The sequence below is a fragment of the Otolemur garnettii genome, unplaced genomic scaffold (genome assembly GCF_000181295.1).
Source record: "Otolemur garnettii isolate 467f Iridium unplaced genomic scaffold, OtoGar3 scaffold00148, whole genome shotgun sequence".
Taxonomy (NCBI): Eukaryota; Metazoa; Chordata; class Mammalia; order Primates; family Galagidae; genus Otolemur; species Otolemur garnettii.
The window spans coordinates 1,464,290-1,480,659 of NW_003852543.1; the positions used below are offsets into that span (position 1 = coordinate 1,464,290).

Sequence of the window (16,370 nt, forward strand, 5' to 3'; positions counted from 1 at the left end):
GAAGAGTAAAGAATTTCCTCAACTTGATCTTTTGGATAAAGATCTATCCAAAAAATACAATGGCTGGGAGGCAGGGATATCTGGTTTCCTCATTCTTATTCAACATATTGATAAAAGTTTTAGTCAATGTAATAAAGCAACAAAAAGAAATAAAATGCATCGGAAAGGAAAGATCAGTAAAGGAAAAGTAATCACTGTTTGCAGATATGATTATCTCTGCAGAAAATCTCAAAGAATCTACTAAAACAAAAAAACTCCTTAGAACAAATAAATGATTTCACCAAGGTTGCAAGATATATGATAAATATACAAAACTTTCTTTATGTCTATATACTATATAAGCAATGTATACAATATCTGTATATTACTAATGAACACATAGACATTGAAATTAAACATACAGCATCATTTATAATCATTCAAAAATAGTGAAATATTTAGGTATAAATCTAACAAAGCATATACAGAACTTGTATCCTAAAAACAACAAAACACTCATGAAGAAATGAAAAAAATATGAATGGAGAGACATACTATGTTCATAATGGGAAATTTCAACCCAATAAAGATAGCGATTTTACCTAAATTGATATACATACTGTAGCATAATAAAATATATATTTAGCCTTCATCTCTGATTCCTGGTACAGAACTCCTAAAACCAATGTTAAAATCAAACCATATTTGGCTTGGTGCCTGTAGCTCAGCAGCTAGGGTGCCAGCCACATACACTGAGGCTGGCAGGTTCGAACCCAGCCCAGGCCAGCCAAACAACAATGACAACTACAACCAAAAAATAGCTAGGTGTTGTGGCGGGTGCCTGTAGTCCCAGCTACTTGGGAGGCTGAGGCAAGAGAATCGCTTAAGCCCCAGAGTTTGAGGTTGCTGTGAGCTGTGACACCACTGTGCTCTACCAAGGGAGACGTAGAGAGTTGGTGTCAAAAAAAAAAAAATCTAACTATATTCAATATCTTCTACTCAGTAAGAAGCAAAGAACCCAGAGTCACTCCCCATACAGTCCACCAGCCTTTTCACCAATACCAGCAGTTCTCAACCTGTGGGTTGCCACCCCTTTGGGGGTCGAACGACCCTTTCACAGGAGTCGCCTAAATACATCCTGCATATCAGATATTTATTTTTTTATCAGATATTTACATTACTATTCATAGCAGTAGCAAAATTACAGTTATGAAATAGCAATGAAAATAATTTTATGGTTGGGGGTCACCACAACATGAGGAACTGTATTAAAGGGTCATGGCATTAGGAAGGTTGAGAACTACTTACCTATACAGTGATCCTATGAAGGGAATATCACTGGAATTCACAGGTGAGGACCCTGAGGCTCACAAGTGCATACTGAGGCTCAAAAGTGCTAAGTGACTTACCAAGCTCTGGATGGGAAGGAAAGAGTGAAGGGGGACCTCCACCCACCCTCACCTTGCTGTCCCTATTGTAGGCCCAAGCTACCATGCCCCAAGTTGCAGTGGTTCTGAGGCTCAATGAAGGAGGGTTCTGGTATGTAAGAGCCACAGGTAAGGATGGGACACTGGGTGATAAGCCTGGTAGGGCCAGTGGGTGATGCCCAAATGCCTTCCTCAGCCTACTTCACAACCTAGCTACAACCTGCCCTGATGAGTAGTCTCTGTTGAGTAGCTGGGATACAAGCCTCTGCCACCATACTTGGCTAGTAATAAAATTTTATAAAATGCATATGGTAAGCTGCGCCTAGTGTTCTGCTCAATATCCATTACCCCTTCTTCCTACAAATGGGTGCCAATCTCATCCAGGGTAGCAACTTGCCCAGCTAATGCCCTTGAATTGTCACTCTTTCTTGCAGCTGGGAGTCACTCAGGAAGTGTAAGCAGAAATCCAGAGCATGGGGCTTCACATAAAGCCATCACTTTCTTGATAAGAACATAGACTTAGTTGGTATAAGGCTATTTGTCCTTTGTCCCTCTAACTCCTTTCTGCCTGGAATGCAAATGAAATGCCCAGAGGTGCAGCAACAGCCATTTTGAGACAATGAGTTCTAAAACCACATGCTAAAGATGTCAGAGTAAAGAGCCATAATGTCCTTGATAGCGCCACTATCCCAATCCCAAACTGCTTACCCACATACTGCGTGTTATATGTGAAAAATACCATCCTTTTGGTTAGGCGATTGAGGTAAAGTTTTTCTCTTACATGCAGCCAAATGTAAACCTAACTGACATTAAATAACACTATACAGTGTTACCAACACAATCATATGTGGTCAAAGAATAAAGAGATGCATTGGAATTAACACACTCAGTGTAGAATAGGGGTTTTCTCTGGGTGGGGGCGAGGGAGTGTAACTGGGAAGGAAACAACAGGGGACTTGAGCTGTATCACTAATGTCTGACTTCTTATGCTGTGTGGTAAGTACACAGGTGAGTTTTATTACCCGTTATCCCCTGTTGGTATCCTAAATGTAACAAGATTTGAATACAAAGAATATAAAGTCAGTAAAGAAAGGAAAAATGTAATGATAAAAAGAGAAAGGTAGGCCTTTCTGTTTACTAGCTGGCCTGACTGACTAGCTGCACCCTTCTTCCACTTATAGGTCTTAAAATCATAAGGGCACTTGGCTTGAGGAATCATCCAGCTTGCAGTTCTCACCCTGGTCTAAGACTTGCCACCTTCCTTGGAATAAGCATAACTATCTCACCCTTCAAGGCCAAGGTGGCACATGTCTCTCATGGGAGGGAGCTATGGGGAGAGGCTCCCTACCACTCCCTAAGAATTAGACATCAGACACACTGGAGTAGTCGAGTGTAATGAGAGATGTGGCACAAAATAACCACAACCAGAGCCAGGCTGTACCCCCTAAAGGTCAAGTTCACAGGTCCTGGGTGGGGCCTAGGCTTCTGAATTTTGAGAAAGCTTCCTAGGTGGTCCTATAGCACACCTCTGGTGGATAATCTCTTCCATAAGTAGTTGACTTTCTCCTTATCCCTCTAGCCAAAAATATGTAGGAGCACTGCATTCTACAGTTTCTATCACATATTTCTTTTTAATTTCCAAATATAAAATTACTTCATTATATTGAATGAATAGACTTTTTTTTTTTTGAGATAGTGTCTCAGTTTGTCACCCTCGGTAGAGTACTGTGACGTGATAGTTCACAGCAACCTCAAACTCTTGGGCTCAAGTGATCTTGCCTTAGCTTCCCGAGTAGCTGGGAATACAGGACCTGGCTATGTTTTAGAAACAGGGTCTCATTCTGGCTCAGGCTGGTCTTGAACTCCTGAGGTCAAGCAATCCACATACCTCATTTCCCCAGAGTGCTAGGATTACAGGCATGAACCACCTTGCTCAGTCAAAGTTGTTCTTTTGATGGGTCTGGCTTTTTATGAAGAAAGAAGGAAAGCCTAAATAGACCTTTAAAAACTGACATCACCCCTCCCCACCTTGAAGATTCTGCTGTTTCCCCTGGGAAGACATGTCTCACTCTACCCACTCTAGAAACCCAAGAGTCCCAAGACTGCATGCTCCCAGCAGATTTGCCAGGAGGAGGTCCTATATGTATCTGTTTAGGGAGGTCCAGTACCCTCAGAAATACACCTGTGTATTTCCAGACTAGTTTATTGCTCCAGATAGAGCTGGAGCTGGTACTTAGGAGCTTGGACAGCCCAGGTGGCAGTTGTCAACAGTAAAGAACCTACTGGCATACTAGCACTCTGAGAGGCCAAGATGGGTAGATTGCCTGACCTCATGAGTTCAAGACCAGCCTGAGCCACAGCAAGACCTTGTTTCTAAAATTAGCCAGGCGTTATGGTGGGCACTTGTAGTTTCAGCTACTCCGAAGGCTGAGGCAAGAGAATCACTTAACCCTGAGAGTTTAAGGTTGCTGTGAGCTGTGACGCCACAGCACTCTACCAAGGGTGACAAAGTAAGACTCTGTCTCCAAAAAAGAAAAGAACCCACTGGCATGACTACTTTTCAAGAAACACAGCTTTGACCTCTGTCCCCATTTTTAGGCTAATGCCAAGGATGTCTACACCTGGAGTCAAGCACAGGGCAGCAGGGGTCAAACTCAAGGCACTGTGCCCAGAACTACACTGTGAGAGAGGGTCCCTCCTCTCTCTCCCCTTCAGGTAGAACCCGTTTTCTTCCCAGAAGGGGCCCCAGAATTATCTATCTGCTCTCCAATTTCACAGGTAGAGGTTTAGAATTTCAGGAAGATGAGGCATCATACCCCAGGCATCCCTGCAAGTTAACATCAAAACTGGGATGAGCCTAGGAAAAGATTTTATGAAGAGGATTTCCATGGCAATTGCAATAACAACAAAAATAAACAAATGGGACTTAATTAAACTGAATATCTTCTGTACAGCTAAGGAAACAACAACCAAAGGAACAGACAACCTTCAGAATGGGAAAAGATAGTTACATATTGTGATTCACACAGAAGCTTAATAACTAGGATCTACAGAGAACTCAAGTTAATCAACAAAAAAAGAGCCAATAATCCCATATATCACTGGGCAAGAGACATGAATAGAATTTTCTATAAAGAAGACAGGGTAACAAACATGAAAAAATGCTCATCGTTCCTAATCATCAGAGAAATGCAAATCTGAACCACCCTGAGATATCACCTAACCCCAGTGAGAATGGCCCACATCACAAAGCCTCAAAACTGCAGATGCTGGCTGGATGTAGAGAGAAGGGAACACTTTATACTGCTGGTGGGACTGAAAAGTAATACAAACTTTTTGGAAGGAAGCATGGAGAATCCATATCAATCCAGGTCAAATTAGACCTCCCATTTGATCCTGCAATCCCATTACTGGGCATTTACCCAGAAGAAAAAAATCTTTTTTTTTTTTTGAGACAGCATTTTAAGCTGTTGCCCTGGGTTGAACGCTATAGCATCACAGCTCACAGCAACCTCAAACTCTTGGGCTTAAGTGATTCTCTTGCCTCAGCCTCCCAAGTAGCTGGGACTACAGGCACCTGCCACAATGCCCGGCTATTTTTTGGTTGCAGTTGTCACTGTTGCTTAGCAGGCCCAGGAAGGGTTTGGACCTGCCACCTTAGGTGTATGTGGCTGACCTGCCACCCAGAAAACAATCCTTTTATCATAAGGACATTTGCACTAGACTGTTTATTGCAGCTCTATTTACAATCGCCAAAATGTGGAAACAGCCGAAATGCCCACCAACCCAGAAATGGATTAACAAGCTTTTGTATATGTATACCATGGAATACTACTCAGCGATTAAAAAAATGGAGACTTCACATCTTTTGTATTAACCTGGATTGAGGTAGAAGATATTCTTCTTAGTAAAGCATCACAAGAATGGAGAAGCAAGAATCCAATGTACTCAATTCTAATATGAAGGCAGGAGATGAGCTAATACAAGGTGGCGGAGGACAGGGCAATGAGGGAGCAGGGAGAGGGGAGGAGGGGGTTCATTGTGTACGGCACACCTCATGGGGGCAGGACACAATTATAAGAGGGACTTTACCTAACAAATGCAAGCAGTATAACCTGGTTCTGTGTACCCTCAATGATTCCTCAACAATTAAAAAAATGCAATCAGTGTAACCTAATTCTTTGTACACTTAATGAGCCCCATACAATAAAAAATAAAAAACTGGGATGAGAACTTAACACAGCGGTCCTCAACTTGTGGGTCAAGACCCCTTTGTAACAATGAAAACACATCCTGCATATCAGATACTTACATTATGATTCATAACAGTAGCAAAATTACAGTTGTGAAGTAGCAACAAAAATAATTTTATGGTTGGGGGTCACCACAACATAAGGGACTGTATTAAAGGGCCACGGCATTAGGAGGCATTAGGAAGGTTGAGAACCACTGACTTAACATCTTTGGACTCCTGAAGTGATGATGGTTTTAACCAACGGTAAATCTAAAAAGCTTCCCTCTATTTTTTGCTCCAAAACTTCCAAAGAATATTGTTTTCATCAACAAATCTTCAAATCAAGTGCCAGAACTATGAAAAGGCTTAAAGGCTGCCCTCACTTCCTGCGAGGAGGCAGCCTGCCATTAACTGTGGCCAGTGGAAAACCAGCCACCACACACTGGCCACCACTTCAGAGTACATGAATATTTATCACCTCAGTGAGAATTCCCTAAGTAGTGCTGTGACAGAAAAGGACTTTCAGCAAGTTTGAATCTCCATTCTAACATCTCCACTGAGACAGCTTGTTCTTCCTTGTAAAAATGATCATCTTGAAAACCATAATGAAGCCAGTCTAGTATTAGGTTTTAACAAGAAGGCCTTAAGGCTTAAAATAGCAAAATGATTCCTTCTCCAAATAAACAAGCTTTCCTTTGTGTATGAAAGGCAAGGCCACAGCTAAGGCAAATTCTAAGATGTTTACTGTCCCTGAATCGGAAGTAACTGGAGCCCCAGGAAAAAAAGCAGATTACACAAAAAAGGGGTCTGTCAGAAAACATTTGCCTTATGAGAGGCCAACCTAAGACCTAAGTCCCCAGGATTGAACCCTCACCCCGAGCGAGATAGGGCAGGACCCTGTGATTATCAGGTCTGGCTTTGAAGGGACAGAGAAATATCTGGAAGGCACTGGCTGAGGACAAGGAGAAACACCTAAGCATAAAATGCGCTCCCATGAAAATCCATGCAATGAACTTAGAAAATGAAATGGGTTATCCTAGCTTGAACCTCTAGCTTTCAGTGTAAAACCTCTCATTTATGATCTTGCTCTAAATATAAAGCCAGTATCTGTTTCTTTCTCCCCCTCTGCCCTTTCTCCCACCCTGCCATTCCCAAGACTAGAAAATCCTTTTACATCAATTTAATTGATGAAATAGGCAAGAAAGATAAGATAAAATAGCTTTAGAATTGAGTATAGGTTTCCCAACAAAATGTTCAGAACGTTATCACCTTTCATTGTTTTATCTTTCGTTCTTTTAAAACACAGAGAACTGAGGGCTTCACACACAGGCCATGTACGGGGATCCTGCTGCCTGACACAGGCCCCAATAGATTGAAAATGATTCAGCACTGCAGGATCTCACAAACTGGGGAAGACCTGGGCCCTCTCTCGCTGCAGTTAAGAATCTCCCCCTCCCACCCCAGTTCCACAGCCATGGTTCTGTGAGAGACAGGGCTGGGAGGGACAAAGTGCCAGGATGGCAGATGCCCTCAGTATTAATGTTCCCCCAATGGGGCCTAATGGAATTCTCTGCCTCTGCCAGGCTGCACTTTCAGCATTTTAGCTGAAAGAGAGAGGGCCTGGGTCTTCCCCAGTTTAGTGAGACCCTACAGTGCTGAGGAGGTTTAACTCTGGTCAGGGGTTAGCCAATGCCCACAGCAGGAGAAGGCAACAATCAGGGCTTCCCTCCAGGATACCTGAGGGCTCGGCCCACCCCTGTCACCAAGCAGAAGAGTCAGGATCCAAGCGTGTACCTGGTCTCATGACCTTTCCATCTCCCACAATGTGCACATACAGACTCACACACAGACACAGAATTTACACAAAGAACCAAAGCCTCATCTTCTTTGTCTTGTAGCCAGATTTCATTTGGGGCTTAGTGCCTGTGGTTCAGGGGCTAGGGCTCCAGCCACATACATTGGAGCTGGTGGGTTCGAATCTAGGCCGGGCCTGCCAAACAACAATGACAACTACAACCAAAAAATAGCCAGGTGTTGTGGCAGGCACCTGTAGTCCCAGCTACTTGGGATGCTGAGGCAAGAGAATCACTTAAGCCCAAGACTTTGAGGTTGCTATGATGCCACGGCACTCTATCCAAGGTGACAGCTTAAGACTGTCTCAAAAAAAAAAAAAAAAAAAAAAAAGATTCCATTTGGAAAATCTACTCTGAGCTGGTGAAAACAAAAGGAATTATCTGGATGTTCACACTCACAAGCCCCACCACAAAACAAATACAAAACCAAAATAAAAACCACACCCCCTTTGGAATAGAGTTATGTGGGAAAAGTTGAACAGGAATTGAAACGTCATTTTTATACCTTCCTGAGAGGCACATGACAGGAAGCTATTCCTGAACTATGTCAAGTCTGAACTCTGTAAGTGAAGGTTGGGGGGAGGGTTGGAGGAGGAGGAGAGCAGCAGTCAGTAACTCCTTTGTCTAAAGACCTGTTTGGTCCTGGGTGGGTGTTGCTAGCAGAACCACTAGGAAACAAAATCCTAGAGTTGCAGCAAAGGACTTCAGCACGAATAGTGCAGATACCCCTGGCTCCTTCACCAAAGCATTAGGAACAACGGAGGGTGAACCACAGTTCTGCCTTCATATTTAAGTATTAATTTAGGATGTATTTCCCTCTCCCCAACACCCTTTGTCTAAGAAAAACAAGTACCCTTAAATTTGAGTTTGGAAGAATGGGAGAGGAATCATTGGTAGTAATGGTTGATGTTTCCTGAGCACCCAGTATGTGCCACGAGCTCATTTCATCCTCCCAACAGCTCCTTGTATAAAATAGAGTCCCATAAGAAAAAAGAGAAAAAGAAATAGAGTCCCGCTGTACCAAAAAGGAACTGGAAGTCCTTAGCGTTAACTACCACTCCTAGAAGCACCTAGAAGCTTTCATTCCAGTCCTTAGATGCCTAGATGGCAAATCCTCCTTTTTAGTTTTTTTATAATAACCTCTTGCTGAGTCACAAAGGAACCCAGAACCTTGTGCTTTGGGTAAAGATTAAACTAGTGACAACAGACCAAAGCTGAGGCACACTGGGCAACCTGCTCCTGGGCAAGGAGCGGTTAAGACTGTGTCCTTAACAAGAAAAATCACCTTCTGATTCCCCGCCCCCAGCTGGAGGAATTAGGAGAATATAAAACATATTTGGGGTTAGCATAGTCCAAAAGTCTATCTTCTTTTAATTTACTAACTTCTCCAGTAATGAAATCTCTTTGGCATCACAGCAAAATAAAAGTCTCTTTTCTATCAACGAAAGCCCCAAGTACAAGGGCGCAGGAGCTCCAGAGATTCTGTTTATGGGGGAGAGGGAAGGTCTCTCAAGGAAAACATCTGAGCTGAAACCCAAACATTGAGAAGAAGCCAATATGCTGAGATCTTGGGGAAAATATTCCAGGTGCTCTGTAAGTCTTTGCAGACTCTGCTAAAGAATGTAAAAATGTTGGAAGATTTTTCAACAAGGAGAAAACACAATCAGATTCATTTCCGAAAATCTCATTTTGGCTATTATGTGAAAATGGGCTATTCTGCATGAATAGGTCCCAGCTCAGCTCTCCTACCTGGCAGCATGTTCCCAATTTATGGCACTGAAAAATTCAACCTCTTCATTACCAATGCTGACTAGTAACCCACTGGTTCTTCTCCCCTATGTGGAGAATTATGTGGAAATTCTTTCAAAAAAAAAAATATTTAAAAACATAAATATTAATTTAAAAAATTGTGTTCCACTCAGAATTTTAAGAAAATAAGTCAGATTAACTTTTAAAAAATCATTTATTTCTCTACTCGAGGCTGAGGCAAGAGTATCGCCTAAGCCTAGGAGTTGGAGGTTGCTGTGAGGTGTGACAGCACAGCACTCCACTGACGGTGAGACTCTCAGAGTAACAGTGAGACTCTGTCTCTACAAAAAAAAAAAAAAATCATTTATTTCTAACGATGAACATGGCAGCTCACACCCTATAATCTTAGCACTTTGGGAGGCCAAGGCCAGTGTATTGCCTAAGCTCAGGAGATGGAGACCAGCCTGAACAAGAGTGAGACCCCGTCTCTAAAAAAATAGCCAGGCATTGTGGCAGGCACCTGTAGTCCCAGCTACTCGGGTAGCTGAGGCAAGAGGATTGCTCGAGCCCAAGAGTTTGAGATTGCTGTGAGCTATGACACTACAGCACTCTATTGAGGGCAACAAAGTGAAACTCTGTCTCAAAAAAAAAAAATTATTTCTAAAACAATCTTGAGGCATCACTCTACCAGACTTCAGGTTATATTACAAGTCCACAGTAATCAAAACAGCATGGTATTGGCACAAAAACAGAAAAATTGATATATGGAACATGAAAGAAAACCTAGAGATGAAACCAGCCTCTTATTACCACCTGATCTTTGTTTTTTCTTTTTTTTTGAGACAGAGTCTCACTATGTCACCCTCAGTAGAGTGCTGTAGTGTCACAGCTCACAGCAACCTCCAACTCTTGGGCTTAAGTGATTCTCTTGCCTCATCCTCCCAAGTAGCTGGGAAAATGGGCATCCACCACAGCACTCAACTATTTTTTTTGGTTGTTGCAGTTATCATTGTTGTTTTAGTGGCCAGGCTGGGTTTGAACCCACCAGCCTCGGTGTATGTAACAGGTACCCTACCCACTGAGCTACAGGTAACACCCTCAAGCGATTCTCTTGCCTGAGCCTCCCTGGTAGCTAGGACTACAGGTGCCAGACACAATGCCTGACACAATGCCAAGCTACTTTGTTGTTGTTGTCGTCATCATTGTTGTTTAGCAGGCTGGGGCTGGGTTCGAACCCATCAGCCCCAGTGTATGGGGCCAGTGCCCTAACCACTGAGCTATAGGCACCAAACCACACCATCTGATCTTTGATAAACCAAACAAAAGCATAAACTGGGGAAAAGAATCCCTATTCAACAAATGGTGCTGGGAGAACCCGATAACCACATGTAAACCACTGAAACTAGACCTGCACCTCTCACCACTTACAAAAATTGACTCACAATGGATAAAAGATTTAAACCTTAGACACTAAATGATAAAAATCCTAGAAGAAAGCATGGGAAAGACTCTTGATGATATTGACCTGGGAAAAGATTTTATGAAGAAGACTCCTTTGGTTAATCTCAACAATAACAAAAATAAACAAATAAGTAGGACTTAATTAAGCTAGAAAGCTTCTGCACAGCTAAGGACACAACAATTAAAGCAAATAGAGAACCTTCAGAAGGGGAAACGATATTTGCATGTTATGAATCTGGCAATGGGTTGATAACTGGAATCTACAGAGAAGTCAAATTAATCAACAACAACAAAAAAGCAAACAATTCTGCCTATCACTGGGCAAGAGATATAAAGAGAACCTTCTCTGAAGAGGACAGAGGAGTGGCCAACAGACACTTGAAAAAATGCGTGGCATCCCTAATCATCAGAGAAATGCAAATCGAAACCACTCTGAGATATCACCTACCCCAAGTTAGAATAGCCCACATCACAAAGTCCCAAAGCTGCAGATGCTGGCTTGGTTGTGAAGAGAAGGGAACACTTTTACACTGTTGGTAGGATTAAAAACTAATATAGCCCCTTTGGAAAGAAGTATGGAGAATCCTCAAAGAACTCAAAATAGACCTTCCATTCAATTCCGCAATCCCATTACTAGGTATCTACCAAGAAGTAAAGAAATCATTTTGTCCTAAGGACACTTACATCAGATTGTTTATGCAGCTCAATTTACAACTGCCAAAGCATGGAATCAACTCAAGTGCCCATCAACCCATGAATGGATTAATAAACTGTGGTACATGTATACCATGGAATATTATTCAGCCATTAAAAAAAAGATGGAGACTTTACACTTTTATATTAACCTGGATGGAGTTGGAGAACATGCTCTTTCACAAGAATGGAAAATCAGGTTTGGCGTCTGTAGCTCAGTGGCTAGGGCGCTGGCCACATGCACCAGGGCTGGCAGGTTCAAAGCCAGCCCGAGCCTGCCAAAGAACAATGACAACTTCAACAACAGAAAAAAGATAGCTGGGTGTTGTGTCAGGTGCCTGTAGTCCCAGCTACTTGGGAGGCTGAGGCAAGAGAATCACTTAAACCAGTGGTTCTCAACATTCCTAATGCTGCGATGTATTTTCATTGTTACAAAGGGGTCGGAACCCACAGGTTGAGAACCACTGGCTTAAGCTCAAGAGTTTGAGGTTGCTGGGAGCTGTGACGCCACCGCATTCTACCAAGGGCGACATGGTGAGACGCTGTCTCAAAAAAAAAAAGAAAAATCAAGTATCCAAGGTATTCAATACTAATATGAATGAACTAATATAGATGAACTAATACACACTCACACAAGAGAAAAACTCAATTCAAGTTGGGGGGAAAGGGGAGGAGGATGGGAAAGAGAGGAATTGATATGCTCTCACCTAATGGGCACAATGTAAGAGTCTATGACACACTTCCTGGGTGAGGGGCACAACTACAACAGCAGGGACCTTACCTAACAAATGCAAACATTGCAACCTAATCTTTTGTACCCTCATATTAATCTGAAATAAAAATAACAATAAAAAGCATTTATTTCTAAAATATGCACTGCTTATTTCCAGATAGCATTTGAGGTCACTGTAATAAAGCAACATGCCCATAAGCAATAGGACAACTTCAAATTCTCTTTGAGAAAATGTTTAAAATTTACTGGGATACATGAGAGTACCAGTTTGAGAGAAATATTAATATTCAAGAATTTTTAAAGCCCAATTTACTCTACGGAGTAAAGGTTGATGATAGCTGAGTCTAACTGCACACACAGCCTCATCGAGCTAAATCCGCGTAACATCTTCATTTCTATCTACTTTTATTTCTTCAGCTAGGTTCTCTCCCTGGTCCTCTAGAGCCACCATGTGCCTCACTTTGTTGCTCAATGGCACCCCCATCGGAGACTCAGCAGAAAGGAAAGATTGGAAAGCCAGTTCTAGTTATGTGTGTTTGTGCATGTGCTGCGGTGGGGAGGATTTCTGGGTTAAAGTGATGTTTAAATTTTAATGATTTATCCATTCATTCCTCTACAGAGTACAGTCTACACACACATATATTCTCATTCACTCATTCATTTTCTCTCTACCCGCTTCCCTCCCTCCTTCTGTGAGGTCAGTAAAGCATTCAAACCCACAATATGCAATATGAAAATCCTAAAAATAGATGAAGACTCTATTTCCATTTTGATCTCTCCCTACAGCACTCTTTCTTCCATTCTGATTCTGTCAATGACAATCCCGTTCTTTGAGCTTATCTTATCTTTCTTTCTTTCTTTTTTTTTTTTTTTTTTTTGAGATAGGCAGTGGTTCTCAACTTGTGGGTCGCGACTCATTTTTAACAATGAAAGTACACTGCAGCATTAGGAAGGTTGAGAACCACTGAGATAATTTCATTTGGTCACCCTTGGTACAGTGACATGGCATCTTAGCTCACAGCAACCTCAAACTCTTGGGTTCAGGCAATCCTCTAGCCTCAGCCTCTCAAGTAGCTGGGACTACAGGTGCTCACCACAATGCCCAGGCTATTCTTTAGAGGCAGGGGTCTTGCTCTGGCTCAGGCTGGTCTCAAAACTGTGAGCTCAGGCAATCCACCCACCTGGGCCTCTCAAGTGCTGGGATGTTCTTTGAGTTTCTCACAAGGTAAGATGTGACATTGTCAGACATCTCATAGGTGAATTTCAAAACAGTAGCAAAGGGTAGAAGAATTAGATGAATGTTTCATTCTTCCTGCTGGGTGGATTTTAAAGGCTTTTTATGATGATCTGACTAAAACTGGTTGTCAGCTACCCAAGCATTTTTTTTATTATAGGTTTTTAAAAACTGAAAGAAAACACTCTTTAATTTTTAAATATTTCCAGGGGTGTCCAACCTTTTTTCTTTTCTGCCACACATAGCAAACATAAAGTTCTATCGGGTGACACAGTACATTCCAAAACACTAAGGAAAGCTGATTAGTAAAAAAGAAAAAAGATCTGTGCATACTTTTTGTGATACCAGACACCACAGATAAGAAAAAAAAAGTCCTCACACAATCAGCATGTGGCCAGAGAGATCAGGTTGGACACCCTCCCTCATCTATACAAATACCACCATCCCCATTACTTTCCCCATTGTTTTCACCATATTCACTACCTCCAACTCTATTCGTGGCCAGTCCCCTCTAGTACCAAAATATAACAAATTTGCAGCACATTATGAAAAAGGGATCTGGCAGAAATGCTGAGGAATTTTTGAGGGTTTGGTTGGGGGGTGGTGTGGAGAATAGAACTCCTTTTATTTCTGGCTTGGTTTGGATTTCTGATGTTTGTTTCAAATTGCTATGTTGTCCCAAATCATAAATTGCTTATGTAATTTAATATGCAAAAAACGGGTACATTGTTTAAGAATGTTTCAGTTGAGCAATTGAGCTTCCAAAGTAAAATCTAAAAGAAAAAACTTAAGTACGTTACCTAATAGAAACCGAACTTTCCAGGTATTTCCCCCTAAATTTTGACTATAATAATGAAAGCTAGTCAACCACATTCATGATCAAAAGAGACAAAATCCACATACTGAATGGAAAAAGAATCCTTTTAACTAGGAGAAAATACTGGGGATGTGTTTATTTAGCATTTTTGTAAGTATCCCCCCCCTTTTTTCTGTTTCTTTTTCTTTTAGGTAAAGCCTGGTTACGTTTCTTCCAGCTTCTTCAAGAAGTGCATCAGCGATCAAACTTGAAACCTGGGATCCCTTCCTCGAACGAGCTGTAGATGCAGTTTGCCTCCATTTATCAATCCTGTACTTTACATTAAAATGCCTGTAACAACATTTGGCCAAGTCGAGACAAATCTAAACACTGCTGAGCAGCTGAGGTTCTGTTCTGCCACAATAGGGGTGAAAAGAATGCTCCCCCTTTTCCAGGCTGTCCCTGCAAAGGGATGGTAATAATGCCCGTAAAGGCCCAGTAGGAGCAGCCCGGACAGCAGTTCCTCTGGCTGGACGCCCAGTGTTGGTCGATGGCCGCACCGGATTGTAACTCCAACTTCTGCAGCCTGTTGGTTCGCCCCTCTCGGGTCCCTCGGTAGATGGGATCTGCAGCCTCCAGAACTGTCGCTTGAGAGGAGTCCAACCATGCATCTCTGTCTACAGAAAAGTTCTCGCCGCATTCCGGACCAGCCCTGCTACCTACGTTCCTCTCGGCCAAAAACTTAGAGACTTGCAGCGCGCCCAGCCGAGCTTGATTTCTTCCTCTGCAGTGAAGGGGAGCCTCAGTACCTATCCCTGCCCGGCTGCACTGGGACAAGCACCCACGATCCAGCCTGGGTGCCCTCGGGACACGCGAGGGGTATGGTCAGCGGAGGGGTGAGTTCCCGCGCACGGCGGGGAGCCGGGTGTTTGCAAACTTGCAGCGGCCAGGCGTGCTCCCTCCCCCAGTCCCCCGGGTCGCCTGGCCCCCAGCAGGCTCACTCACCTTCACTCACGAACGCCGAGAGGAAGAGCCCCAGCAGTAGCGGCAGCGGGGCAGGCCCCATCCCGAAGCCGCGGATCTGGAAATTCTGTCCCGATCGATGGACAGAGGGACGTCCGGAACTTGCCCTGTCCCGGCGCCACAGTCGCGGCGGCCAGGACAGTAAGCGCCGGAGTGGCTGGCGAAGCCGAGCTGCCTGCGGGAGGCGCCGAGAGCTGGAAGGGGCGGACCGGGGGCCGTGCCCAGGCTCACACCGACTGGAGAGGAGGGGCGCGAAGGAGGCAGAGTCTCAGTGGACTCCAGCAGGTCAGAATGGGAAGGGGCGGGAGGAGGACAGGAGAGGAGGGGCCAAAAAGGGAAAGGGAGCGGGTTCGAGGGGTGGGGGGCGGAGAGGGGTGGGCCATAGGCAGGAGCTGGACTGACCAGGAGGGTGGAGAGGAAGGGGAGGGGGCTGAAAGAGCCCGGAGGGAGTTGGAGAGATGTAAGGGGGAGGAACGTGGCGAAGGTGGGGAAGGGAAGAGGCACTGGACGCTGACCCAGCCAGTCGTCCCCCACGTGTAGGTGGGAGGCAAAAGGGTAAGGAGAAAAGAGGAGAAAAGAGGAGAAAAGAGGAGAAAAGAGTACAGGGCGCGGCGAGGCAGTCTCTAGACCCCAAAGTTGAGTCCAGAGGAGCACCCACAGACCAGGCTTGGCGGACACCGAAACCCAGGCAGCAAAGCTCCCCAGAGGTCAAGGCTGCAGCGCAGCGCTCCCTGCCGAGCGCAGCTTACAGTCCGCTCCCTGCGAGCGCCTCCTGGGAACCGCCGCAGGTGCGAGACACGTTAGGGCGCTGGCGTTAGGGACCTCCCCGCCGTCAGGGGAGAGGTTTTCCTAGAGGACTCTTCACCGTGCTGTGTGACAAGTCAAAGAGAGGTGACGCTTTTGCAGGAGTGGGAAGAGCAAGTAAGGCACCCGTGAAGTGTGGAGAGTCCCAGACAGCAGTAGCAGGGAAAGTGAATCAACAGAAATGTAAGCTACTTTTAGTAATGATGGCAACAGTAACTTACATGTACGCATACATACTTTCTTAAAGGAAACATTTTTAGAATGAATGTATTTCATTCTAAATATATTGTAATGCTTTGACAATATTCCATAAGCCAGATCACAACATTCTTCTGCTCAAAACTCCCCAAAGTCATCAGGACCCAGTGGCTCCTGCTTTTGGTT

The 16,370-nt window shown here is 43.8% G+C and overlaps 1 protein-coding gene across 1 annotated transcript in view; it reads right to left on the minus strand.

Annotated features, from left to right (window-relative positions):
• The window catches only part of MERTK (MER proto-oncogene, tyrosine kinase), a 120,137-nt gene extending 104,830 nt beyond the window's left edge, over nt 1-15,307 (minus strand). The window contains exon 1 of the mRNA XM_012811029.2: nt 15,165-15,307. Within this exon, the coding sequence (XP_012666483.2) occupies nt 15,165-15,225 (61 nt within the window). The 5' untranslated portion in view covers nt 15,226-15,307. The remainder of the gene's footprint in view (nt 1-15,164) is intronic.
• Between the last annotated feature and the right edge of the window lie 1,063 nt (nt 15,308-16,370).